Raw genomic sequence first — 27,480 nt, 5'->3', positions numbered from 1 at the left:
TGATAAGTGGATTTTTCTGCATCGCAGTTCTTCATTACTTTTCTTGCCTTTGGTTTACAGAAACCCTTACCAAGTCCTCCATTCATTTAAAAATCTTTTCACAGTGAAGAACCTGCTTTTAAAATTTGCAACAAAAATATGCCTCAAAATATCAAAAAAGGGAACAACAGATGCTGCCATCCTGATGATGTCTTCTTTAATGAGATGCCTTGTTTACTTTAAGTGAGTGTCGCGAAATCAATCAATGCCGAGCAGTGAAACAAACCACGGAGGCCCCAGAAAAGTGCAATCATACGATGAGTTTATTAACACACAGGAGAAAACATCAGCATATGTCTTCTGACAAAAATACATGTTGTGAACACTTTAAAAGCAGTGAGGTATCCGCCCCTCCAAGGCAAAAATAGGTTAAAGACGTTAGTTACAGTAAATGGTACATCTTAGATGGCTATAAACAGACATAGAACTTCTCATTTCTATAACACCTTCCAAACAAGGTAATAACTTCAAGCCTTCAAGGTGTCTGAGGGCTGGTTATTGACTCCGGTCATCTGTTACCAAGTAGACTAAAATGCAGTTAGAAGCTAAATGAGTTAAGGCCTCAGGCCTGGCATATTTCTAGATTATATGTGTATTGTAAGCATGTATTGCAGTTATCTTTCTATGCTCTAGTCTTTAACACAATAGATTGTGAAGACTCGCGCTTCACAAAGCTTAAGACCCTCTGTAGACTTAAGCAACAACTAAAGGTTATCCACTAAACCTTTGCTGAAGTTAGAGTTTGGGGGCATTTTCACACCAGTAAATAAAAGTCAGGGCTCAAGGTCAGATTATGAGACCAGAGTTTAGATTGTCACTTGGGAGATAATACAAGACTGTGGCGAGATCAAACCGTTTTGGGAAATCACAAGCTGGATATTTATCACGGAACAGAGAAAATATCTGAAAAAAAAAAGGACAAAAAGTCAGTGTCAGAGGAACGGACCTCTGACGTCAGTGCCAGTGTTTTGTGCTCGGCTCATCATGTGACTCTTACTCAGTTTACTTCAGTGTGGAGCGCACAAAGCCCGACGCGTGTGGAAAAGAGGCTGACAGCACCGTGTCTGACCATGACACTTCACTTTAATGCGCAACGAGCTCTGAAGGTTAGTGTGACATTTCTGCACACGTCCCTCCGTTAACAGATAACAAGTCCTCCTCGCCCCTTTCATTTGTGTTGATAGTTCAGGAATGCGTTCATGCATGTGGAATAATGTTTGTTCAGCAGGTGAGGCTGCCTGTTGTTTGTTTGGTCCAACTTTTCAGGCTTTTCATCTCAAGAATGTCAAGCATGAGTTCTCAAAACAAAACAGCTTGCTCCATCTGCTCCCGTTTTTCTCCACCCAAAACCTGTGGTGACTATTTTACAAGCAAACCCGACGTTCTTGCAAAGATAAAGAAATAAACGAGCTTATGCGGGGTGTATATGAAGCCTCTCGGCAGCTAACGTGGTCAGCTTCTTCCCCCTTGTGGTGGGTTTGGGTATTGCAAAAGCATGAGGCTCTAAGAGGAACTTAATCATCTGGTTTCATTGTGATTATAAGTAGACTGCTAAAATGCTTCAGTATAAAATCACTTTAGATGCAGGCCACTTTAGCACAAAGGAAGTTCAAAGCATTACAAAGTATTTAAATGCAGATTTTAACATGGATAAAACTGAGTGAGAACTTGAGTGGATTTATGCAAATCCCAGTATATACATGAAAATGACCAGAGTGCGACCAGCTGCCTCACTGGAGCATGATGTCCTTCTCAGTATTGTTTTCCAGGCTTCCTGCAATCAATCCCCTGCTTGAGTCACTCTGACTCACTGTCTACATTTGCCGTGTCCTGTTCACCTCACGGAGCTTAAGAGGTTTATTTATCACGGTCAGCTGTAGAATGAAACCACCTTGTTCACTCTTAGTAATCAAAGCAAATTTACTAGAATGGCAAAAAGATTTTTGATGCTTGATGCCGAGCTGTTTGCAGTGAATTGCCACCTGTTGAAATAATAACATAACAGAGCATGAACAGGAAATTTACAAGGAACAGTTTAGGCCTGAAAAATGATCTGTGTAAAAACGGGAAACACCAAGAAAAGGCTTTTTGGTTTGTCTGTTTTTTAGGATGGATGAAGGGGTTAGCATCGTTAGGCCCCGGATTTGAATCTGAGTGAAGTTTACATATTTTCCCCATGTCTGTGCGGGTTCAAACTGGACTTCCTCCCACAGTTCAAAAGCATGTCGGTTAAGTTAGCTGTTGATTCCAAATAGACTATGAGTGTGAATGGTTGTGTTTCTTGGCCCTGAAATGGACTGGCAACCTGTCAAGGGTATAACCTACTTCTGGCCCTATGACAGCTAAAATAAAGACTAACAAACAACCCTCTGCATTTGATGTTTTTCACTGTTTTTTCACTGTTTCACTTTACCAAAGAGCTTCCTTATATTATTGTGACCAGTAGCAGCACAGTAAACAAGAGTAGCCCACATATTTAGGGCATATATTTAAAACAACAACAATATAATTTGTGTAGCACTTTAAAAAAACACTCAGTTACAAAGTGCTTCACAGTTTAGATAAAACAACACATTAAAATAAGCCTGCAAAGCTCTCATTAGGACCCCATAGCTACCAGCACAGTACCAGTCTTCATGCTAAAATAAGCATGATGAATGAATTGTGCAAAATGTGGAATGGTTTCTTTTTAAATGCACATCCTGACTGGTTTTGATGGAATCTTTCTGATCATTTAGTGCAAAACATGCTCGGGCAGTCACGGAAACCCATTCAAGAGCCTATTTTCCCAGAAAAACACCACGCTGTCCCACTGAAGCAATTTTCACCCGCCTGGTAATTGTTTGCGACTAGGTGCAAATGCAGACAGTGTGAGTCTAACCAGTTTGCTACCCAGAAGTGAGATGCGTCAGATCACACATCAAATCTGCCAAACCGTCCAAATGAACTCCGTGCCGGTGACGCACTGTCCGAGCCCTGCCGCCGCTCACTCTGAGTTTAACATGGGGCGGATGGAGGGAATCACTTTAGAGGATTAAAACTGTCATCTGGTTGGATTACAGCGAGAGCTTACCTGCCCATCTGTCACCTTCAAACTGTGGCAGAGAGACTACCTTTGGATAGTGGAGGCCTCAATCCAGCCAGACAGACTGAAACCATGACACAATTGTGTTGGATGTTTGGAAGTATTCAGTGCCTTCATCCTGTGTTATATTACATCTTCTATTTGTAAAGAAGTGCCCGAAAACTCAGTGCATGTGCAGCTTTTGATTGAAAACCCACCTTAGATTCATGTTTTAATAAAAACTCAAGGGAAATTAGGCAGTATAGAGACTTTGACTGATCAATATCACTTAATCATGAGCTGTAGGTGACACAGGATCTTTAGGTTGTAGTTTACTATTATTAAACAGATTAGACCATGTACAAAAAGAAAATGGTCAGAGTGCCCACTTGACTTAAGAGCTACATTAAAAACACTTTTAGGTAATTGGAAACTCTTAATTGCTCATAGTTGTGAATGTGAGTGCGAATGGCTGTCTGTGTCTATGTGTTAACCCTGCGACAGACTGGCGACCTGTCCAGGGCGTACCCCGCCTTTCGCCCTATGACAGCTGGGATAGGCTCCAGCGCCCCCTGCGACCCTGAAAAGGATAAGTGGAAGCGAATGGATGGATGGATTAATAGTTTTTGTTTCCTGTAATAATCTGATCTATTACCCCTATTTCTAGTGCACCTACCTTTAAGTATTTGCAGATAAATATAATTGCATTGTAATTTCAAATATAATACCCTGATATTCAATTTAATTACAGGAGAATTAAGTGACAGGCTGTATTATAAAGTGTTACCGACAATTATTGTTCATCATTCCAGTAAAGGAGCCGTATACTTTCTAAAAGTGTAGTCTATGCACTTTAACCATAGTTTTGCTTGGTGTAATAATCTGTCCTGTTTAAAAAAATCACTTTGTAACTTATTTACAGAAAAATACTTCCTCTTCATTTTACAGCGCCTTCGTAAAAACGCTACAGAAACACAAGGAAGTGCTGCAGCATGTCATACTTCTTTCATATGATGTGTGTGCTGACTGCAGACAGACTTGAATTATGTGAACTCTTGTTCTCCTTGTTCGCACTGTCTTTATCTCTCTTCCAGGAAACAGGTGAGTGGAGCTGACCTGGTTAGAGATGCACCACACCCGATCAGGCAGGGCTGAGGAGACTGTGGCTGAGTTCCAATCCAGACAATGCACCCTCCCCCTACACACTTTCACTCTATCTGCACGGAGGATAAATGTCTTCAGCTGCCTGGGCGACTGAAAAAGCTCTTTGTGTTTTATATTCATACTCTTAACGCAGTGACTGCATACTTATTCACATGACAGATTTACTTTCTTAATTTAACACTGTGTCATTATATAGATTGTTACATACTTTTGGGGCACATTGTGGCATGCATATAAGAAAGAACAGTTTCGTGAGTTTTGAGCCTTCTTTCTGAGCTCAGCTCATGTTAAAATGCTCAGTTTTCTACAAAAAACAAAAACAGTTTCTGAAAACTCCTGGTGAAATTGTACTAAGTCTTATTATTGGATGACTGGTGGATGCCGATACAAGTGGCTGTAGCTACTAGCTCTCTGCTTTGCTTCACTTCTGCTAACTGGAGTAACTGGGTTGTGCTTTTGATTCCTTTTGGAGTATTTATAATGCCTTTATCTTACAAATAATACCGTTTTCTATGCCATATTGTTTGCCATATAATTATACTGACTGACTGTGTGTAAAATTCTAGGATTTTATTTGGATCTTGCTCATTAGCAGGCCCCTGGGACTGTGTAATGCACCCATATGGTCTTTGGGTGCAGCTTGCTAAACCATCTCATCTTTATCTTTAAGCCTCATGGCATGATGGGAAATGCTATCCCTTGATACGATATTAGCTTAAGCTGTGATTTATTGTTAACAGTCTCTCTATAATCTGTGTTCTGCCTGAAGCCTGTTCAAAGGGAGTTCTTCCTCCCCACCATTGCCAAGTGTTGCCCACAGGATTCTTATGAATACATTTTGAGTTTTCATGGCTGGCATCACTACAGCAGCTGTATAGTGGTTAGCACTACCAACTCGAGGGCCCTTTCTGTGTGCAGCCTGTACGTTATCCTTGTGCCTGCATGTTTCCTCCAGATGCTCTCGTGTCCTCCCATAGTTCAAAGACATCCATGCTGGGCTAACTGATGATTCTGGATATGAGATAGATAAAGTGTATACAATGACAGGTAAGTAAATGGGAAATGTTAACTACATAATCTTTGGATTTTTTGATTTTTGACTTCCTCAATAGTTCCTCAACATGATTACAATTTTTTTTTTACATTTAGCCAGGCACTTAGGACACAACACTTTCTAAATTCAATCCCCTGTTTCTGTTGTAATAGCAAGAAATAATAGATGTAGTAATGCATGTATTCACAGTGAGTATTGTTTACGCCAACTTACTGTCATGTCACTGTGAAAAAAGAGTACTTTTCAGACCTGCTTGAATTGTTTGCTGCAATATTTTTATGAACCATAAATATTGTGACACATTTAGAGCTTTTATTTTATTTCTTTTTATATTGGTGTCACCATGTTATCATTAGAAGATGCAGCAGTGAATATAAATGTTTCTCTTGTTTTACTTAGTGAGCATTCTCAGTAATGGATTCTTCTGCAGTGACTAAACAGAGGTCGCGGTTCATCCAGCATTTTATTTAGCGGTGTATCGCTAAAGAGGAGGATGGTGTTGTGCTGTAATGGAAGGGTGATGAGGATTTTAAGGTTGGAGTGAGAATGCACAGAAGGAAACTGTCAGAGGTTAGCTGCTGTTGCTGTTGCTGCTGCTGCTGCTGCTGCTACTCACACCTACACACAGAATAAGCCAACAAACCTTGATTTCCTCCTACACAACAACTGCACATTAAGTCTGGACTCTATCCTGTGCATCACACACACTGACAAACATTTCCTCCTGTAATTAGCACATTTCCTCCCCTCCAAAAATTCAGGACCATCCACTGTAACCCAGTGACTCCCATTATCTGTGGGAAGTTAATTTGTTCATTTACACAGGATGACCTCCCGCATGTGTTGTCCGTGCACCGCCGAGCTCCCACGCCACTAACACTGTCCTCCGAACAACATTCTTTGATTTGTCTTCCTCTTTCCTTCTCGCTGCTCAACCCACTCTGTCCTGTTTATCTGCCTCTTCATCGCTCTCAGGCTCCCTTTTCAGCTGATGGAGCTTATTGTGGACAAATAGGCTTACAAGTGTCTCTATGGCAACGGCGGATCGTAAAGAGCTACATAAGCACTTCATCAGGGGCCATGATCCAACGGCTCCCATTGGAGATGGTGCCCCCAACCTCCTGCAACAAGTAAAGGCAGGCCAGAGAGGCTCCTGGGAGGAGGAGGGGAGAGCGAGAGGTGGCGATAATGCTGAGAGAGGATGGAAGAGGAGGCGAGAGAAAAACCATTTCTCCTCTCTCTTCTCTCTGCGTTTCATTCAGCCAGTCTCTTCGACATCCACCCAGCTCTTCTGCTTTCTGAGGACTTTTACTGTCCGGCTCTACGGTGATTTTATATCTTGTGGAGACCAAAGAAAACTTCAGAAACAAGGAAGAGGTAAGGCATTCTTTGAAGCAACAAGCTGGTTCAAAATAAAGGCTGAAAAAACTGACTTCAAGAAAGCATGTATTTTTTTTCTGGTATTCACGCCACTTATAAATAAGAAATCACTCAGATTTGGAGTCCTGAAAGAGAGCAGCAGACCAGTCTCCAATTCAGGGCTGAAAGGAGTGGTCAGTTTAAATGGTTGCTATTGACAGAGAAATTAATTGACAATGGCTGGAAATCCAGTGATCTTTTAGGTCATTTATTAACAAATATTACAAAAACAACCTGAGATTACAGGTCTTTCAATGCTTGGTTATTTTGTGGTTTTAGTTTATGTCATTTCTCTTTAAAAGACTCACCTATTTTTATTTTTATTTTTTCTGACTTTACTTCCTAGCAAGTTTAATATTTTGGACTTCTGATTAAAAAGAAGATGCTATCAGATTGTTTTGTGTTCAGATTACTTGATAGATTGAAAAATGCAGCCTTTATCCTTCCTGATGTAAAACATACTGATGCAGTGACTATTTTACTTGCTCCATTTTTAGGGGTTAAAGTGCTGGACACTTGGGGTCGAGGTATGGCTGTAATCTCACTCCATCGCTCTGTTGTGAAACCTTTTCTCAGCGCATGTTTTATTGTAGCCACAGCACCTGGAGGCGCATGTACAACTGATGTGGCCCAGAAGATACCTCCAGCATGTAAATAGATTAACCTACCATAAAAACACTGTGGTCAAGCATTAAAGGGGCTGGTCATGCTGAAAACAACAGCTATACTAGAAAAACCACTAAAAATGGGACTTAGATTTGTAAGCTTTAAAGCTGTGAATCGGAAACAGTGTTTTTCATTTAGAAAAAAAAGGTGCCAAAGTCCCATCATGTAAAATCAATGCTTTAAAATCCTGAATAATGACTCACGACACATGAATCAGTGGCCTGCACAGCTGTGCTTTTTAATACAAGCTAACAAAAGGCCCACTATTGATGGGCTTGAATAGAGATCCTTTGGAGCGGATATGACACCTGCAGAACAAAGAGCCGACGCAGCATGGTGGATGTTGTCTTTTTGAAAAATATGCAGATATCGAACACACTTCAGAGGATGCTTTGTTTTACAAAATGAATGTTCATTAAAACTCGTTGCAGGTCAACTCTGTGCTGTCTGTTATGTTTTATTGGTACCATTTTCAAACATCCACAGATTCTAATTAAACATTTCAAGCGTGTCTCTTTCTAAACACATTATTTATTTATTTATTTATCACTCGATTGAGAATAAGAATGTTATTTCCATCTGCTATAATTCAAGTTTGGCAGTGTGGCTCTGGGACAGCAGAAGCGAAAATGTTCACAGAGCAGAGCAGGCAACAGAGGTGGGTTGCAAAGTGGCTTGCAGATGTCCAGGAACTGGCAGGTTAATGCAGATTAAATAGCGCAACCTGTATTGCCAATTGGATGCATAAAAGAGCGTCAGCTGAGTCGTCAGCTGATGTGGGCTCAGTTCAGCTAATCTGGGATTAGGCTGATTTTGACTTTGTTGCCTGTTTGAATGAATGCTCTGTTCTCACAGACACAGCCTTTCAGAAATAAACTTGAAGTCTGGTTGTCATTTCCCCTCATCAGTGAACAGTGAAGGATGGCCATGGCCTCCTGGTTCAGCTGGAACGAGCCGTATTACCGGACTCCCCGCCGGGACCCGGCCGACGTGGTCACCGACACCCTGATGCTCGAGTTCAGCTGGCAGCTGAAGGAGTCTGAGAAGCAGCAGCGAGAGAGGGAGAACGAGTACCGACGCACAAAGACTGGGGTCGACTACAGCTGGCTAGCCAGCACGCCCCGGTCCACCTACAACATCAGTACAGGCGAGAGGCTTGGCCTGGAGGACCTCTGTGCCAAGGTGCCCCCATCCTGTTGTGGGCTGGTCATACTCAAGTAAGGTGATAGTGAGTAGGCGTGAGATGAAAATCACTATAGCAGTTTAGCAGCATACCATATTGTTTCCTTGTCGCCAAAAATCTACTTTAATTTTGTTAAATGTGAAGACAGTTTGACTTCAGAGCTACTATCTCATGACTACTTATGAAATGAATGAGGATAGCTACAAGTTAGCTTCTATTCTCTAAGAAGAAGAAGAAGAAAAAAAGAACTCAGAGATTAAATTTATTGACACATTATTTAACACTGGATAATAATGACAGCACAATCACATACATTCACACAGTGCAATGAATAAATAAAGCTATTTAGCTAGCAAGCATGCTAACCTTAGCTTTATTTATTAGAAAAAGATTTGTGCTTCGAGTTGAAAGATAAGATCACCAATGTTGTAAGAATGTATTTAAATATATAATTGTATTTATTTTTTGTAACAATACCCATAACCAACATGGCAATGCTAACAAGCCAATGTGGTACAAAGTTTACTGCTATTTTGGTTTTGTGTGTTAGCACAGCGGTCTTCAACCTTTTTTGCACCACGGACCAGTTTATGTCCGACAATATTTTCACGGACTGGCCTGTAAGGTGCTGCGGATAAATAACAAAATAAAACCAGAACCGGTACCAAAAAAAGAAGATTTATTCATAACAGACAGTGGGGGAACAGCAACGATAAAAACCGATAAAACCCTAAAAAACATAAATTTCACACCCGAGCCTCAACTCTCTGCCGGTACCAAACGACTCACATGGCCCGGGGGGTTGGGGACTGCTGTGTTAGCATGCTTCCTAAGTACTAGAGGCTAAGTTGGATCTGGCCTTTTTTTTTATTTTTCCCGCTCAGGTATTTATAGACACACCCACTGGACACTTCATGCATTTAGAAAGGTAGACATGTTCAAGACAACCTGCTGAAGTTCAAATTGAGCATCAGAGTGGAGATATTTAAACTGGATAGACAAAATATCCAGTGAACGGCAGTTCAGAGGAGAATGATTGGACTTCAAGCTGATGGTTATGCAACCATGCTGAATACACCTTGTTATTCATCACGCTAAACCTTGAAGCAGGTGGGCTACAGCAGCAGAAGACCACATTGAGTGCCACTCCTGTCCTGATTTCTGGTACATTATTCAGATAGTAGGGTCAGAAAGCATAGTTTCATCTTTCCTTGTATCAGTGTTTAAACTCCTGGTGGTGTAATGCATGAGGCTTATTTTTTGGCACAGTTTAGACCCTTTAGTACCAACTGAGTATCATTTAAAATCCACACTGACCTGAGTATTGTCGCTGACTGTGTTGATTCCTTTTAAGACAACAAAATCTTTTGTGACAGTTTGAGACTACATTGCATCAACTAGGCACGAGGCACTCTGGTGGTCTTCAAAAACTTATAACAGGAATGGCTACTGGTCTGTGTCTGTAACCAACTATAACCCCTCCCTAATTCTGTTTGTGTTAACACTTTTACGAGACACACTTGAGCGTCTTCTTTGGCACAGACCAGGGGAAGGTTTTGTGAGGCAAACTGATAAGATGGCCAGCTTCTCCGTCATTTGACGCGTGACTTTAATGCTCTGGTGCATTCAAAGCCATTTAATCTCCGACAGAGACTTCCTGAACTCATCTTAGCGTCTGTTCGTAGAAAGCTGCAGAGGCTCCAGGTGCCTTGTTAGAGTTTAACAGCGTTAATGTGAGTAAGAGGTGAGGTGCTAAATGGTAAGTGGAAGTCACCAACACAGCAGGGACCAAGATTACCATGTTTTTACAATCTCAGTTTGCCTCATGTTGGCAAAGTACTCAGCTGTCTTACTATAAAGTGTATTTAACAAAGTAAAATTGCATTTATTCATCCATTTTTGTCCAGTTCAAGTTAGAAGGGAGACTGGGGCCTGTTCCAGCTGCCACAGGGCAACTGGGAGATCCCCCCGCCCCAAAATAAGTGTTGTTTTTTTTTTTTTTAAACAAGCAGTTTTAGGTTAGATATTCTGTCTGGTGAGTCTGATTTCTGTGGAATTGTTAAAAGTGTCATCTTTAAATTTATATTAAACTTACTCAATTTCATACATAAAATGAAACTGATTGACTCTATTGGTAAAGTTGGTTAATTTTTAATCTGTTTTACAACCGAAAAGAAAAGTTTTGTGCCAGCCAAACACATTAATAACACGTTTTTGAACATCTTACCTTAGATAATACAATTAATTAGTATTTATTATAATTGAGTGAGATTACTAGGGTTGAGAAGTCAGCCCAGGATCATGACATATGAAGCCCTAAGGATGGATTTCCGTTTCTTTTAAAATTTCTTGCCAAACTAAATTGTATCCTTAATAGGAATATTTTACTGTATTTCTAAAATTCTATTTTTGGAATCATAAAAGCAACATCAGAGATGCTAAATCTGAGCTAGCATGAGTTGATCAAAAGGCCAATTATGAGTCAGTTTGAAGTACTTACTGAGCAACTGGTTCCCAGGTTTTCTATTTAAAGGTTTGTTAGGGCCTCAGGCACTTGTTGGCAGAGGAGGAACATTTGCCATCACGTGGATCCTCATCTGTTACAGGCAGGTTAAGATGGCTCTGAGCATTACATGTCATGGGACGTGTGAAAGATTTCATTTATCGAACGTACCGACAAAAGAAACACAGAATTTGCTAGAAAATGATGATGCTCATTAACTGACTGCAGTTCCAGCGTTAGTTCTGACCAGCATCCTTTTATCAGATCATTTGACCATAGTCGCTTTCACACGTGCACTTTACTTAAAAAAGAAAAGAAAAAAAAAGCAAAGCATATATATAGACAGTCCTGCTTTGAGGATCTCAAGTGATTCACAGCTAGAAGAGCAAGCAGGTGTTATAATGTGAGCACGTTTGTATTAAAAGGCATCTGCTGTCACTCCACTGGACTCATTAAGGACACAAGACAAAGAACCTAGGTTCCACCATTTGTTATCTCACAATGCTCAGATTTCATCTAATAAATCTGCTTGTTAGATAGTTGTGCGGGAAAATCCCAGCAGATTAGCAGTTTCTGAAATACTTAGACCAGTCTGTCTTGTAGCAAATCTCCTTTCTTTTGCCCCTTTTGATGTTCAGTTTGAGCTTCAGCAGGTCGTCTCTATGAAGTCTCCATTCCTAAATGCACTGAGCTGCTTCCGTGCGATTAGCTGATTTGATGTTTTTGTTTACAAGCATCTGAACCTAACAAGTATATAGAGGTGGGAAATGTGACTCTAAATGATTCAAACTTGTTGTATGAGTTAGTTAGAAGCTAATTGCTAATAATGTTCATATTTTTTAAATGAAAAACATTTTTAATGGCGTCTTTTTGTAGAAAGGGTGCACAAAACAACCAAAAGAAAAAAGCCAATTACAAAACCATCGCACTGACAACCACACAATCACTGTTTCATTTCTTTGCACAGGTTCAGGGAGGCCATGCAGGCCAATGAGCCCGAAGTGCATGAAGTTTCTGGTCTGTTTCGCTCTGTCCTCATGGAGGCTCTGGATCACCTGAAGGAGGAGCAGGAGGCGGAGCGACTTGCTCGCCAGTGGAACAACAAACGTGCCATGAGCGTTTCCCTCATGAACTTTAGATCGCGGATCAAGATCAACCCGTTTGGAAGCACAGTGGGCCTGACCACTGCTGCAGCTGAAGGGGCGGGTCTAAGCGACCTCAAAACCGTGTCAGAGGACGTGGAGAGAGGGATGGACAAGGACGAGAAGATGCAGAGAGTGTGGAGCATGCCTGACTTTAGATACAAAGGAACCGGCAGCAGTAAGATTGTTTGATGCGGGAGTTCACGGGACAGAGATGGTGATGATGATGATAATGACGTTTCAGTAGGACTAATGCTTTGTAGCAGTGTCCACTTTTGCACCAGGAGAGAGGATGAGTCCATCTGTCCGCCTGGTTTTACAGTACAGTACCAATCAGCATTTGACCCTGCTTTACTCTCTTATCTGAAGTGTCTTTTTTCTAGTTTATCATATTTTAAATATTTTTCCGTACTTGAAAGAATTTTCATGAGATTATCACTACTTGAAGTGATGCCTCTTTCATTTTGCAGAGATTTGGCATCTAAGCACTGAGGGCTTTTTAATGTAGCCTAATAGGGAAATTAATCTAATTTAAACTGCTGTTTATTGGGAGGAGAAACTTGGTGCTAGGTCAGACTACACAGGCAGGGCTGGGCTATAAATTTTGTTCATACAGTTTTTGTATAGAAGGAAAACAGTCTTAAAACAAATGACTTAATCCAATGAGAAGGTGAGTCACACGTTCCCTCCTGAACTGCACAGAAGGACCCAGGAACATAATTCATCATCCAAGGTCGGTGAACTGAAAGCTCTCTTCCTGTGCTCTTTATTTGCAAGAGGATGTTGGAGGGGAGGGGTTGGGGGAAGAGGAATTAATCATCAAAGGCTGTCAGATCAAAGTAAAAGCTTTGACGCACTTTAATTGCTGTTTCTGCTCCATTTGTCACCCACCATTATTCAGCAATACATAAAAGGTTTCATCCATCATCCATAAACATCTTGACATTATCTCCATACAAGAGGAACTGACAGTGTCTGTGTTTTTATATGTCAATACAATAAAAATAACTGATTTTGAAACATTGTTCATGAGAGAATAAATGGTTATGAATAAGACTTACTATAATAATTCAACAATACAGAGTCGATTCGCATTTTTAACATAATATACATGTTAAAAACTTATTTCAACACACAATCAGACTTGCACTTTTGCAACCGCAATTCTCATCAGCTACAAGCAGAAAATGAACGTACGAAACCTTTCTAAATGTAGAAAGACTGCTATGAATGGGGAAAGTAACTAAGAGCTGAAAGAAGAACAGCAAAGTCTGTTTTCAAATCTTTAAATCAGGTTTATTAAAAAAGAAAATCAGAGGGTGTGACTTGATCAGTCCTCTTTTTGTTGCTACGTGAGACTCCGACCAGGCTGCCGGTGGCTGAGATACACTGTGGGTAATGTTGGAGCCAGCTTCACACATGGAAGACACATATAGATCTAAGCCCATATCTTTTCTGAACCAATTACTGAATGAATTCTGTATTTTGTGAAATGGTATGTTGCGACCTAATTAGGGAGTTCTTTTTTTGAAAGAGATCACAAACTGCGAGCAAATCTGAGAAGTCAGAGGCAGGTGAGCAACTTTATTTCCATCTGGTGGACCACAGATGACCTTACCCAACTGCTTAATAATAACACCGCGTACATCATGAGCCTGCGGTGTGACTGCTTCTTGTTTTGCCCACAGAAATATCTCCTCCTGCACTCCGGCAACGTTGCTGCTGCCTCTCTGTGGCAACTCAATTTACAGTCATCTTTTCCTTCTCAGAAAACTCTGCTTTTATTTTTTCCTGAGATCTGCTGAGGTGTCTGGGCCTGACAAACAGGACCGGTGTTCACAGCGGGATTACAGGGTAGAGTTCAAGAACTCCAGAAGCTCTGCTCGATTTTTGTCTCGCTGTAAGAAAACAAAGCACACATAAGACAAGTGAAAAAAACAAACAAACAATCTATAAACTACAAAAAGGCACATCTGATTGCTTACCTGTTTGTCTTTCTTTGATTTCTTTACTTTCATCTTTATCTTCTTCCCTGAAATCATGCTGTATTTGCCCTTTTTCCTGTCCTTCAAATACTGAAAGAAAAACACATTTAATTTTAAAGAATCTTATCAGTTCAACTTCTAACTAATCCCAGGAAAATGCCAGACAGGCACTATCACATTCCAATATCAATGCAAACACAGACTGTACTCAAGACAACACTTGCAATTTGAAGAAATGCACCACAGCATGCCCCAGAAACAGCTCTTTGTTCTGTGATGCTTAACACAGCACTGGGTTTATTATGCATGGAAGCTGCACATGGCATATGAGGATGGCAGGAAGTCAGGTACAGGAAAAGAATAAAGAATGAGGTCAATTTTCAAAATAAAAGCCAAGTTAAGGATGGAATAAAAATGTCGGAAAATGCGAAGATGCACACCCGCATTAACAGTATGAAGAAATATGGATCAAAACAAAGAATAAAACGTTTGGGTGTTCTGACTTTAAAATGCCTGTCATATTAGCCAGGCTGGAGTCAGAACTCTTTAAAAACAAAGTTGTAAAATGAAGAATATTACCACCTATTATGGATGGCTTTGATATTAGAAGTCCTTTATGGTCTATAGGATTTTGGAGGGGACTTTATGGTGAGGCGAGCTTCATTTGGACAGGTGCTTGTGTGCTTTGTTATTCCCACCTCAAAGATGAGGAGGATGAGTAGAAATTGTTGCATGTTTTATTCTAAGAATAAAGATGAATAGACTTATTCTATAATTCATCTTTGGCCATTGTGAGAACACCTAATGATTAAAGTGCTAGTCCGTAATCTTAAAAATGAATCACTCTATTCTTCCTGTGAAAGAAATGTTTGCAAATGCATGAATATATTTACATGATATAATGCACCAATATAACACACTCGTCTAACAGAAACATGTAAAGGTTTTTGCTGAATGTTTTCCTACCTTGGAGATCTGCACAGGTCCTGAGCTGTCCTCCTCTCCTTTTGACTTCTTTTCTTTCTTACGTTTAGACCGTTTCTCTTTCTTCCCTTTCTGGAGAGAAAAGAAAAAAAGCATAATTCAGTTTTCTTGGGGCTTAAAAATTCTGGCAATATGGCAATATAAGCTAACAAATGAACAGTAAATTACTTTTTTATGTTTCTCCTTTCTCCTTTTCTTGGACTGTTTTCTGGATTTACTGCGAGAGTCTAACAGGAACAGAAATAACACACTAAGCTGAATCCAAACAGATATCAGCACTGTGATGAGAAACTTCAGGAAAAAAAAGACTCTTTAGATACATTTCAGACATTTAGTGCACACTTACCACTACTGCTAGAGCTGCTGCGACTTCGGCTGGATGACCGTGAAGAACCCGAAGATGACGATGAAGATGACGATGCAGACGAAGACGATGATGATGAGCTGGAAGAGGATGATGAGGAAGATCTGCTACGGCTGCGTTTCCGCCTCCTTTTTTCTCTTCCTGAAAAAAAAGGGGCAAAACAAAAATGTAATTACACAATAAACTAACGTAAGCCATATTTACAAAATTACAAATGCAGCCATTCATCATTTCCCTTGACTGACAGTGTCTGGAAGCGAGACACAGTAAGGTAGTATAATTGGTTACTAAGGTGTAATTTTGAATATGACATACACAAACATAGTTTGTACTCTGGTTTTTACTATTTTTAAGCATTTATATAGCTCTAGGTGCAGTGAAACATAAAGGAAATGTGTCCTGTTTTATTGTTTTTCTGCTAATGTGAACTCAGTCTTTTTTATGTATTTTTGCTGCTATATCTTCACAAAAAATGAAGACTTTCAGTCAAATTTTTAATAGATTTGGAGAGATATGTTGCATCTACTATTCTACTAGTAAACATAATAGGTAAACACTAATTTAACAGTCAGTTTTCCTTCTTCTCAGCAACAATCAGTCCACTCTTTGATCCCCAGTCACCAACATGAGACACTGTTTTACACTGTCGGCTGCTATAATTTCCCTTGAGATCAATTAAGTATCTATTCATTTATTTATCTATGTCCAGCCGTAACGTCACATGTGTCTTCGGCTGTTAACTCTAATAAAAATAAATAAAATGAAAGCGCAACCGGTAAGCACTGGGGGGAAACTTGCCTGTGCTTCTGGATCTTTTCCTTTCATCCTTCCTGGAGCTGGAGGAGGTGGACACTCTACAGTCCGCTTCTGCCGACTGCAAACGCAGAGAAATCATTATTGCTTGTGTTGCGTGTGTGTATATGTGCGGGTTTTGTGTGTGACAAGAAACAGGTCACCCTTTAAAGCTCCTGTATAAGCTGGCAAAGCTACGAATAACAAAACCCCAAATAAATGGAAAAATACGGAGATATGGATATACAAAAACGTTGCACAGTGCTACGTTTACAGAGCTACAGCTAAAAAAAACCCCCCGCTATAAGCTATTAAACCTGAGCTTTTGTACTCACCATAGCGACAGTTGGGTGCAGTTAAAATTATATTAATATTTTCTATCTACAAAAAATTTAAGAAGGCGTAAACTGTGAGTTTATAACCAGTTATCTCCGGTAAATTAGCACTAGTTAGCTACCTTAGGAAACATTTTGTATCCCATGATGCACCGGTACAAGCTACTTTCAAAACAAAGGCGCGAGAAGAACCGAAAGCTATCACAGCGCCCCCCAGTGGCGACAGAGATATTATTCATTGCAGCGTATTCGTACTGCTTGTGTTTGCTCGATGAAAACATACTACTATACTATTATATTTAAATAAAGAGAAGGAGTTTTGAATATAATTTAATCAATAAGTGGTCTAGAGAAAGCTTATGATAGGTTAACAAGAGAGGAACTGTGATGCTTCATTAGAAAACAGGAATGGCAGACAAGTATATTTTTATTCCTTGTCCTCCTCTCCCATATCTTGAGAGAGTGTTCCACATTTTAACAGGTCCTGTGGGAGATACATCTAAAATTCGCCTTTTTACGCAGTGTATGTGAAAAGAAGGCTTTTTATTCTAATTAGATGAATAAAATAAAATCAAGAAAATGCTATGTGCACTAAAGAAGGTTGCAAGCTACAGCTTTGCAGATTTTGATGAATATCATTGAAAATCTTTGGTCATTTTTTCTCCTGCTAGACATGTATTTCAATTTTGCACAGGAGAAAATATAATGTGAATTGACATAATATGTCTGAGTCATAATTTGTTTAAAACAGGTATGCCAAACTACCAAGACTGTTACCAGTGAGAAAAGCAGCTATATTCGAATACAGCAACTATCACAAGTGATAAATGAGAATAAACTTGACCTTCTTTTATCATATTATTATTATTATTATTATTATTATTATTATTATTATTATTATTATTATTATTATATTTCCTTAGTAAGAATGTTAAAAAAGTTGCATTCTATATTATATATTTCACAACATCCCAGCATTGTGAACGTGTCTCTCTTTGTCCCACACAAACGCTGTGTTCATCCCACACTGCATGAGGACAGCAACGCAGTGGTGAGATGTGCAGTAGGAGTAACATATGGGTTCAAGGTGGAGGTGTGATTGCATCAAAAATCGGCTCTGAATCCCTTTTTGTTTGCAGTGGTGATAGACAGGGTGACAGATGAGGTCAGGCAGGAGACGACACTGTGATCTATAGTGAGAGTACAAAGTAGTTGGAAGAAAGCCTGGAGAGGTGGACTTATGCTCTGTAGAGAAGAGCAATGAAAGTCAGAAGAAGTGAGATAGAATGCGTGCGTGAATGGGAAGGTGAAGAAGAAAGGAGGAGTAAGAGCGAAGGTGGATGAATTTAAATACCTGGGGTCAACCATCCCAAGCAAGAAGAGCACGCAGACATTGTGGAGTAGGTGGAGATGAGTATTAGTAGTGATTTGCAAAAGAAGGATAGTGGCAGGAGTGAAGGGGAAGTTTCATAAAAAGTGAGACCTGCTATGATAGTTGGTTTGGAGGTGGTGGCGTAGAGGGTTTTGTGTGACAGAGGAAGGTACTATGGATAAGGTGAGATTGAAGAAGATGATCTTCTTTGGTGACCCCAAATAAAAATTTCCATGCATTTATTTTCAGATGTTTGTTTGTTTAGTTGTCTCTAATACGAATAATTCAGCTCATGTAGTGGGCTCTGCAGAGCTCATGTATATTGTGTGTATTGCAGGTCCAGTGATGAGTGATGGATGTCTGAACAAAATTCCATGGCGATCCATCAAAGAAATCAATAAGAAACGGAGAAATTGCAGTTATAATTGAGCCATGCACCCATCGAAGAGTCAGATTATGCACTGATGTCATTCTGGTAATCATTTAACTCGGTCATATTGTGTAGAATTAAAATTATGCTCTGTCTCTCATTGCTTATACAGAGGAGGGCAAAAATCCAAGACAAAAAACAAAACAAAACAAAAAAATCCTCCCATAACATTTCTTTAGTTAAACTGAGAACTTGAAATAATTGAAACATGCTTTAAAATAACCACAAAAACTGTACAAAAACATGTTTATTATGACAGTAATAGTATACCATACAAATAAGAGCTCATGTTAGCTGTATAAAAATACAAAATCATGATGCATTTTAGTGTGAGCATCATAGATCATTTGAGAAAAAACAAGAAAATCATTAAGTCAGTTTTATCTAGTGCTCAGTCCCGTGTTTTAACCTGTCCTGCAGTGCTTTGCCGTCATGCTGTTCAAAATCTAGATTGAGGGAGTGCACAGTGCACAAATTTCACAGCAATAGAGGAAAGAAAAATGGTGGATATTATGATACTATCTATGGTATGACAGTTTGTTTGTTGCCATCGTGGCACTGGATATCGGTAGGTAGCTTCCTTTTATACTGTTTGAATAATATCTGAAAAATATTCAGTACCAGTTGCTATGTTTAAAGCTTTGATAAAACTGACCATGTCCATGTCTAAGATCTAAACTGTATGTACATGTAGGAATACATTTGCTCTGAACAGAAAACAGAGTGAAAAACAAACCCCAGCTCACCCAGTGACAGCCAATCAACTTTTCTACAGCTGCGCTCAGAAAGATAGAAAATGCTAGGAAGGTTTATTAGTTGCAGTAATATCATACGGCTGTCCCTGCACACTTCAGAGCCACACTGCTGGTTTTTACAATGCCTGACTTAACCTCTCACATGAGGACTGGGCTCCAGTGAGGTCAAAGCGCAGTTTTTCTGCTCGAGCTTCTACAGAAAAATATAATGTATAAGAAAAATACACACTGTAATCATATAGTAAACATGCTTTTATGTTTTTTTATCATATAAAATGAAAAAAAAAAAAAGAGCTTATACAAGCGTGTCAGCAGTGAAGCTGTGGAGCGGTTCGTGAATATAAATCAAAGTGTAAAAAAAAAAAAAAATCCCTGAAGTTTTAACCAAATTTAAATTTTTTATCATGCATATATATATATATATATATATATATATATATATATATATATATATATATATATATATATATATATATATATATATTTTAGCTTTTATGCGGAAATGTTTAAGTGCTCTTTCCGATACAAATTCAAACTTTACTATGATGAAAATAACTCTGTGCGTGGTTCGCTGTTCAGAAATGGAATAAGCACCACGTTTAAGCAAATCCTGCATCAACAAACTGATATTTGGTCTTGTGGTGGAGCTGAACTGTGACTTTTTAAAAAACGTCTTCATTTATAGCTAAGGCAAAATCGTGGGCAATTGTTTAAACATCTGCTTTGTGCTTTGATTGATCTCCGTGAGCCAGGCTCTCCTCGTTCTCTTCCTCCTCATTAGGAACCTGGAAAACGAGCAATGCAAATTATTTGTCTGTGGCATAAATGGTCACCAGGCAAGCAAAATACAGTTCAAACAAATGCACAATGCATTTATGGACATGCATGATATGCACAATGTGTTTCTGTGAATTAAAATCTGTATCTAATGATATACTGATTGACTGGTTATTATTTGGCTCTAATTTAATACTTTAATTATTAAAACACGGTGTTTGTCAGGTATGTGTAGTTTTTGTGCCTGGATGTGCTCACTTTTTCTCTACTTATACTGATATATGAACCAAGTCTATCTGAGTTAATAACTTGAATAAACAAATCTGCCTTCTGCCACTCGCACCAGACAGTCAGAGACCTGAAGATAATATTTATGAGGAATGGGATTTCTTACCTCCCAGTAAATAGAGTCATCGAAGCAGTTCTGGTCTGGAGGTTGTCCCCAGAAAGGCAACTTCATTATTAGACCTTAAAGAAGAAAATGAATGTTTGATCACCCTTTTCTAAACCTCAATGTCTTTCCATTGAGCAATTTGGCCATTGGGTGTAACATTTATAGTTTTATTAATCTCCTCTTCCCACCTGTAATAGTACCCCCAACCAAAGCGAACCCGAGGGATGAACCCAAGGCAGCAGCTTGCATGGTAGCGCTAGCACTAAGGAGACAGGATGAGAAGAAGTGACTTTTAAATGAAGTAAATCGTGTCAAAGCCATATTGCTTTTATGTGTGCGTATATATGGGTTATTATAATACTGTGGTGAGATTTTTAGTGCGTGAGGTGACTATTACCCGTCTTTTTTCCCCAAAGCTGCAGCCACAATTCCAGCCAGCCCACCCAGGATGCCAGGCAAGCCATGCAGATTGTGGACACCGCAGGTATCCTGGATACCCAGGTTGGATGCCAGTATAGGCTGCAGAGAAGGAATGACAGGGGATTTTTAGTCACCAACAAAAGTACACATTGCTAATTCAGATTCAGCCTGTACCAGGTTGTACCAGTTGTCTTTCCTTTGACTCACATTTAGGTATTTGAATCCCAGGGTGGAGATAATGCCAGCTACGAGCCCAATCAGCATGGCTCCAAATGGCCCGATGCTCATGTCAGCACATGTTCCCACTGCAACACCACCAGCCAAGGTGGCGTTCTGAATGTGCACCTGTGCAGTAGAAAGACATAAAGACAAGTGTATGACTGAATTTCTGCTTTTAACTCTGTGAACTGTCACTGTCATAACTATTAGAGTAAAGTTGCTGGACCATGTCCAGTTTTCCTTTGTGCTCCACCAGGCTGGAGATGGCATAGGCAGAGAGCACGCAGGCGGCCAGGGAGAGGTAGGTGTTGATCACTGCAGTAAGCTGAGTGTAGCTCAACGGTGGTTCAGCGATGGCTGAGTTAAAGCTGGGCCAGAACATCCACAAGAAGATGGTTCCTGTAGAAGAGGATGTTAAAAACGGAAATGTCAAGGTCCATGCTGCACAGCTGTCTGTGTCCACTAGATGGCATAAGTCTGACTTCCATTGGAGGCCAGTGATGCACCAGGGAGGGAAAGTCACGGGAAAGAAGGGAAAACTATCTCTGTAAACACATTTTAATATATGATCACAGAATTATTTTCTGTGCTCTCTTACCGATCATAGCAAACATATCAGAGTGATAAACAGATCCATCGTTCTCATGTCCATTTCTTAAACCTGGTCTGTAAAGTACTCGAGCCACTGCCAAGCCAAAGTAGGCTCCGTAAGCATGGATGATCATAGATGCTCCAACATCACTAGCCTGTTGAAGAGAAAGGCATGATAGACCCACAGTAGTGTTTGATAAAACAGTGAATATTCATGGTTGTTATGTGGGGATTTATGTTTTTTTGCTCAGTTCATGGACACACATGCACTTGCTACTATGAACTCACTTCCATGATAGCAACCACCAGATGCTCATTGACGGAAAAGATGGTGATCTCCAGTATGGTCATGATGAGGAGCTGCACAGGGCTGGTTTTACCCAGAACGGCGCCAAATGAAATCAGGACCGTAGCTGTGCTGAAATCTGCATTGATTATTCTGCAGGAGTGAGAACAAAAGTTATTAGAAAAAACATCAACAGACATCATCTGTGATCTATTAGAGCTTGTCATGTGCAGGAATTGGCTTTATTTAGCATGTACTTGGTAATGATGTAGAAGGCTGTGCAAGTCTTAGGGACTTGCATCATGACAGCAACCCCAAACCTACAGCCAGCCATGTGCATTTTTCTTATAGCAGTTGTTTTTGAAAAGCGATATGTGCAGCGAAGAAAGCCATACTTCAAAATGCTGACTTTAATCTTGCCCCCTTCCAGGTGCCAGATGCCCTGCATGAGGAGGCCCCACTGCAGGCCGAAGGCAGCCAGGAGCAAGTTGATGCCCACGCTGCTGAACCCGTATCTCTTGAGAAATGTCATCAGGAACCCGAAGCCGATGAAGATCATCACGTGGACGTCCTGAAACACTGGGGACATGAGAAGGGAGGTCAGTTAATGCTGTGTTAGCTAGTCCCACTTTAACCTCAGTTGAATGTGGTCTTATAATTGAATTGAATGAAACACTTATTCAGTTCAAAGTAAAGTATTTGCTGCGACCCTGCTGCTCACAGTGGTATGTTTTTTTTTTTTTTTTTTAACTTTGTGGTTTAAATGACTTATTGAGAAGTAGCTGGACTTCTCAGGATTCATTTCTGTCCACAGTGGCCTCATTGTCAGCTGTGACCTGTCAGGTGGAAAAGCAATTCAATCACACTATGAATGGCATGCTGAGAAAATACCCCCACTGTCCCTGTTGGGGTTATGGGCTTGTGCTTTTCTATTAAGTGCATATGATGTTAATAAGTCTAAACTTAAGATGTCTCAAAGGGAGGGGATGCTTTGTGCACTCTTATCTCTTTTTGTCAGCCGTTAGACTGAAAAAGGCAGCAAGGTTTGGAGTTTGCTCATCTTATATCCCCTGTTTGATTACACACACACACACACACACACACACACACACACACACACACACACACACACACACACACACACACACACATATTTATATATATATAATTTTTTGATAAGTGAGGATAGATGAGTCTGGATTAAGGCCAAATACATTTTAGGGGGATTTGAGTCATCATCATGGCAGGAAGGGAGACTTCTTTTTCCCTTAAGGTTTTAAGCGTGCTATGATGAGCTTTACATGTGGAAAATATATCAAGCTGTATGTATGTGTAGGCTGGGAAACAATAGACTAATTTCCTTAGTTCATAATGAGCACACATTGTGTCTGTTATTGTCTAGACAGGACACACTGTGTTGCAGCCTTAAATAATACTTTTACAGCTGTTTCTCAGTTTGTTTGTTCTTAGTTAGTTATGAGTACTTAAATGACTTAAAACAAGTGCAAAAAACACCTGCAGTTCCTCTGCTGGCCACTGGTGGCAGAATCTGAAAGCTAGTTTTAAAATGTTGAACTTCACAGTGAAAGTAAACATGCTTACAGCATGGTACAAATAAGGTTTTGGTGTATGGATAGAAGAGAGTGGGTGAGTTTATTTAGGGGTGTGGCTATTCTAACTGCCTGATGTGCTGATATAAACAGCTGGACAGTGAATGGCTGTCTGCTAAGCTTCACTAGGCTAATTAGCATCACTGGACTAGACCTCTTGACCATGTTTTTGGTGTTGGTAGCTTTGAAAAGCCTGTTATGTGGTATTGCACATTCGTCTCTCAACACCAGTTAGCAGCTACCTGTCTACTATGTCTGCACTATGCTTCTGTATACATTATGAATGCAACTTGCTAACCAAGGTTATGAAGTTTAGCTGATAGTTTAGGACTCTATTTTTGCATCCAACTATAGTCTAGTCTGTCTCTAGAAAAAGAGCTACAGACAGTTTTCTCTAGTTGTTGTCTCTATTAGCATTTAGCCAAAATGCTAAAATTACAGCTTCAACATAATGAGAGCAGAAACAATGTGAGTGTGCCCATCTTTTATATACAGTCTGTGGTTCTGCTGTGTTCATGTGTAATATATAAAGCAGCCTTTTCGCTTAGCTTAGCACAAAGACTGAAAATGGAGAAGACCAACTTTGAACTCTCTAAAGAAAAGCAAAAAAGATCTGCCAGTTTAAGCCTCTAAAATTCTTTATTTTACATCTCATCTGTTTAATGGCTGAAGTGTTATTACCACAAAGTTGTCAGTAGTTTATCAGACAAATGGCAAAGACTGGAGGATGTTACTATACGCTGCCAAGAAACAGTCTGACAACATGTTGTTTTTACACTTACATAAAATGTGTTAAACATTAAACTTTGGAGATTTTTGTTGACTTGTAAAAGAGTCAGATTAGTTGTTTCCAGTCTTTGTGCTAAGGCAAGATCAGCCTTTCCTAGCTGTGGCCTTGTATTATACTATAAAAGTATCATCTGCTTCATATTTTGTAGATAGACATTTATGTTAAAAGTTTGAAGTATTATTTATCATGATTTAGCATTTTGAAAAGTAAAAATAGAGTTTGAATGTGAACTCAATCTCAACATTTTGATTTTATCCCCTAGACTAAAAAGCCCAAACTCAGACGTAGGTGCGTTAAAGCTGTTTAAAGCGTCAGGCTCCCATGCGCCATTTACATCAGAGTACATTATTTTGTAAGCAGCAGCTTTCAAATGGCGATAATGGGGGAGATTAAATTCATCCACATCTATTTCCATAAACTGTTTCTGCATATAGAATGTCAGCAAATTTCTAACACATCCTTGGGTATTTGGGAAACATACAAACCCACTCACATCTGCTTTAGTCAGGAATCTGTATATGTGCTTAAAAGCCCTGATAGCTCAACATCTGATTACTGTGTGCTCTATTATAATAAAAACGCTCCAAGTTCTGACAGTTCAACATCAAAACCAAACACCACAAGAGAGTCACATCTTTCCATTTCAGTCTTAATTAGCAGTAACAATCAGCATTTTGAAGACATCTGCACCTGCAAGCTGATGTGTAGACATCTGACTAAGCTTATCTCCATGAAGCTGTTTTGAAGAAAATCTTTTTGCCCCTGAACTTGCACTTTTACCCCTCTCTGTTTCTCAGCTGGGTGAGTCAGAATTGCTCTCTTTGTAGAACAGTAGATGGGGGACGGGGATGAGATAAAACTGGAAAGCAGCCACAGTGACTGGCACCACGCCTAGATGTTAGGTAACGCGAATCCTCTGAAGAACTGGCTGAATCAAGACAAGCGAGAGACACCTCAGGTGCAACTGTGCAGCCTTTTTTTTCAAGCCATGCAAAAAAAAGATGAATAATTATTTCATTTTACAAAGTATTAAGTCAAACTCTTCCTTTACTTTAATGTTTAATTTAGCATATTAATCACTCTTTAAGAAGAAATGAAAGACAAAAAGTCACAATTACAACATTTTTGAGGTATTTTTTCATACTAGACCACAATTTTACTTCTGCAAATTGCATGTTTTAACTGCTTATTTGTTGTCCTTTGAGCTTGTAATTGCAGAAGTCTGGGATGTGTGAGATAATGGATCTCTTTCAGCATGCAACCCCAAGCCTCATGCTTTCTAACATTGTGCAGTCCCAGTTTAAATGCTAATGGTTTTAGATTATCAAGCATAATTTAAATTTTGCAAAAGTTTTAGCTCTGGGCCTGTTATTCCAAAAACAAGTATCCCTTCTGAACTTTTGAAGATAAATCACTGCATATTTTTTACTCCTTTATGACTAACTGGGAATTAATGGAGTGCTACAAAGATAACATAAGTTTTGTGCAGAAAAGACACAGCAGAGTTCACAGCAGAGTCTAGCCTTAAATGTGATCTTTACTTCAGAATTTATTTCTTGATAGTCAACGTATGTGACTTAAACATCCCATGTGAAGCAGAAGATATGGTCAGCTTCAATGCTGAGCTAATCTCTTGGGTGTCACAACCGCCCCACCCAATCGTGAGCAGGCACTCACGCAGTAAAACAGCAGCTATCTGAATGCAGATAAGTGCACAAGCTGCAAAGAAGCCGCTAAACTGTAGAAACCGCTCAGAGCTCACAAAAAATGCTAAAGCTACTGCAGGATAACTTGAAAAATATCAATTTGAATGCAGCACAAAACCTCCAGCTTCAACCTGACTGTCCTTTATGAGCCTTTTTTGGACACAGTAATGAAATCACATGTGACCTCCACCTTTCCCAACAGGATTCACTTGTCTTCTCAGCTGCATGTGTTTGATTAGACCTTGTGACAGATGAGAATTCAACCCCATGACTCCTTTTATTGCATTTAGTTGACCTGCGCTGCAAACAACCTCCAATTTATGTTTGCAAGCGACTGATTGATTAACTAGACCCCTAAAATAGAATTTATTTTATTCAAGAAAAAGAAAGTAAAAATAAATGTGGAAATTTCGTTTACTTTGCTATTTTTATGAGAAACAAGCAAAATGTTTGTCATCTTGTTTTCTGTAAAATTTCAGTGTCACTAATATTTTCTGCTTTTAGTCTAAAATTTTTTTTAGATGCAGTCTCAACACTGTGATATAACAGATGTAGCATTCATAAAAATCTATTTAGAAATAAAATGTTGACCAAGCAAGCAAGCAAGCATGCGGCTCCAGGTAGACTTACTGGGGTAGAGGTCCATAGGCTCCAATTTATGGTCAGTTTTATTGTGGGTGTCGTGTGAGTCATGGTGTCCATGTTCCCCATCATCATAGACGACAAATACCGCAAATAGGATGATGGTGATAATCTCCAAAATCAAGGCTATGATGGGGAACTTTGTCCTCATGTTGGTGGCATATGCAGGCATCCTGAGACCAACTCTGCTTATCTCTCGTGCAGCCTCTCCCTCCTCAGCTCTCTTTTTAGGGGGTTGTGCTGTGTGAAGAAAGTGGTGTCTGGTTTTAAACTGATGTAGGTTTTGCCGTGACCAATGACAAGGCAGAAGACCAGGGCCTCGGTGGTGAGCACCCCCTCCGTCGTGCACTTTGCTCACGAGGGATGGGTTTCCTCTGTGGATGCCGGAGGGGGCAAAACAAAACACAAACGTAACGACACCCAGCCAATGAGCGGACATGAAAAGACTCAATGACTGCTCCTTCCCACTCATTTTGCGCTGTCAAACTTACTGCATGTTTGTTTACTTAACTTTGCACTCATCATTTTATGTCTTGAAATACAGCAGCAGAAAATGCAAATCTAATGTGCAAATAAGACGTGCTTTTATAGAAGGGGATACTAATTATTTACTGCTAATATGCTGCTTATTTTTTATTTTTCTTTGTTGTGTTTTTACTGATGCACCTGCATTTTCAGATACAATGATACAAATACAAAATATACAGAAATATTGTCACAAAATGTGTAGAAAGAAAAGGTTGTGGTGGATTTGTTGTAATTTATTTGTAATCATCTACGCTTTGGTAACACCC

At 39.7% G+C, this 27,480-nt stretch overlaps 3 protein-coding genes across 4 annotated transcripts; 1 reads left to right on the top strand and 2 right to left on the bottom strand.

The window, feature by feature from the left end:
- The first annotated feature begins 1,047 nt into the window (after nt 1–1,047).
- On the top strand, nt 1,048–13,096 carry rd3 (retinal degeneration 3, GUCY2D regulator). Of its 2 annotated transcripts, XM_082505071.1 has the most exons (5): nt 1,048–1,145; nt 4,198–5,314; nt 6,297–6,698; nt 8,315–8,623; nt 12,060–13,096. In XM_082505071.1, exons 4-5 carry the CDS (start codon nt 8,328–8,330, stop codon nt 12,424–12,426), a joined length of 663 nt encoding a protein of 220 aa, XP_082361197.1. In that variant the 5' UTR covers nt 1,048–1,145; nt 4,198–5,314; nt 6,297–6,698; nt 8,315–8,327; the 3' UTR covers nt 12,427–13,096. The 2 variants fall into 2 exon arrangements, with proteins under 2 accessions (XP_082361197.1, XP_082361196.1); XM_082505070.1 differs by lacking the exons at nt 1,048–1,145; nt 4,198–5,314 and having other exon boundaries at nt 5,607–6,698.
- LOC309688968 (uncharacterized protein) lies at nt 13,066–16,880 on the bottom strand. The gene is made up of 7 exons (XM_082505072.1): nt 16,695–16,880; nt 16,362–16,441; nt 15,550–15,704; nt 15,372–15,430; nt 15,186–15,275; nt 14,220–14,309; nt 13,066–14,132 (listed from the first exon to the last, which is right to left on the bottom strand). Exons 1-7 carry the CDS (start codon nt 16,695–16,697, stop codon nt 14,082–14,084), a joined length of 528 nt encoding a protein of 175 aa, XP_082361198.1. The 5' UTR covers nt 16,698–16,880; the 3' UTR covers nt 13,066–14,081.
- Nucleotides 16,881–18,728: 1,848 nt separating this feature from the next.
- rhag (Rh associated glycoprotein) lies at nt 18,729–26,940 on the bottom strand. The gene is made up of 10 exons (XM_082504427.1): nt 26,675–26,940; nt 22,334–22,517; nt 21,941–22,091; nt 21,660–21,807; nt 21,288–21,460; nt 21,050–21,187; nt 20,820–20,941; nt 20,611–20,684; nt 20,423–20,496; nt 18,729–20,036 (listed from the first exon to the last, which is right to left on the bottom strand). Exons 1-10 carry the CDS (start codon nt 26,856–26,858, stop codon nt 19,962–19,964), a joined length of 1,323 nt encoding a protein of 440 aa, XP_082360553.1. The 5' UTR covers nt 26,859–26,940; the 3' UTR covers nt 18,729–19,961.
- Between the last annotated feature and the right edge of the window lie 540 nt (nt 26,941–27,480).

The sequence above is a fragment of the Aulonocara stuartgranti genome (genome assembly GCF_965226115.1).
Source record: "Aulonocara stuartgranti genome assembly, chromosome: 15".
NCBI classification, from domain to species: Eukaryota; Metazoa; Chordata; class Actinopteri; order Cichliformes; family Cichlidae; genus Aulonocara; species Aulonocara stuartgranti.
This window is presented reverse-complemented; position numbering and strand designations above follow the sequence as displayed.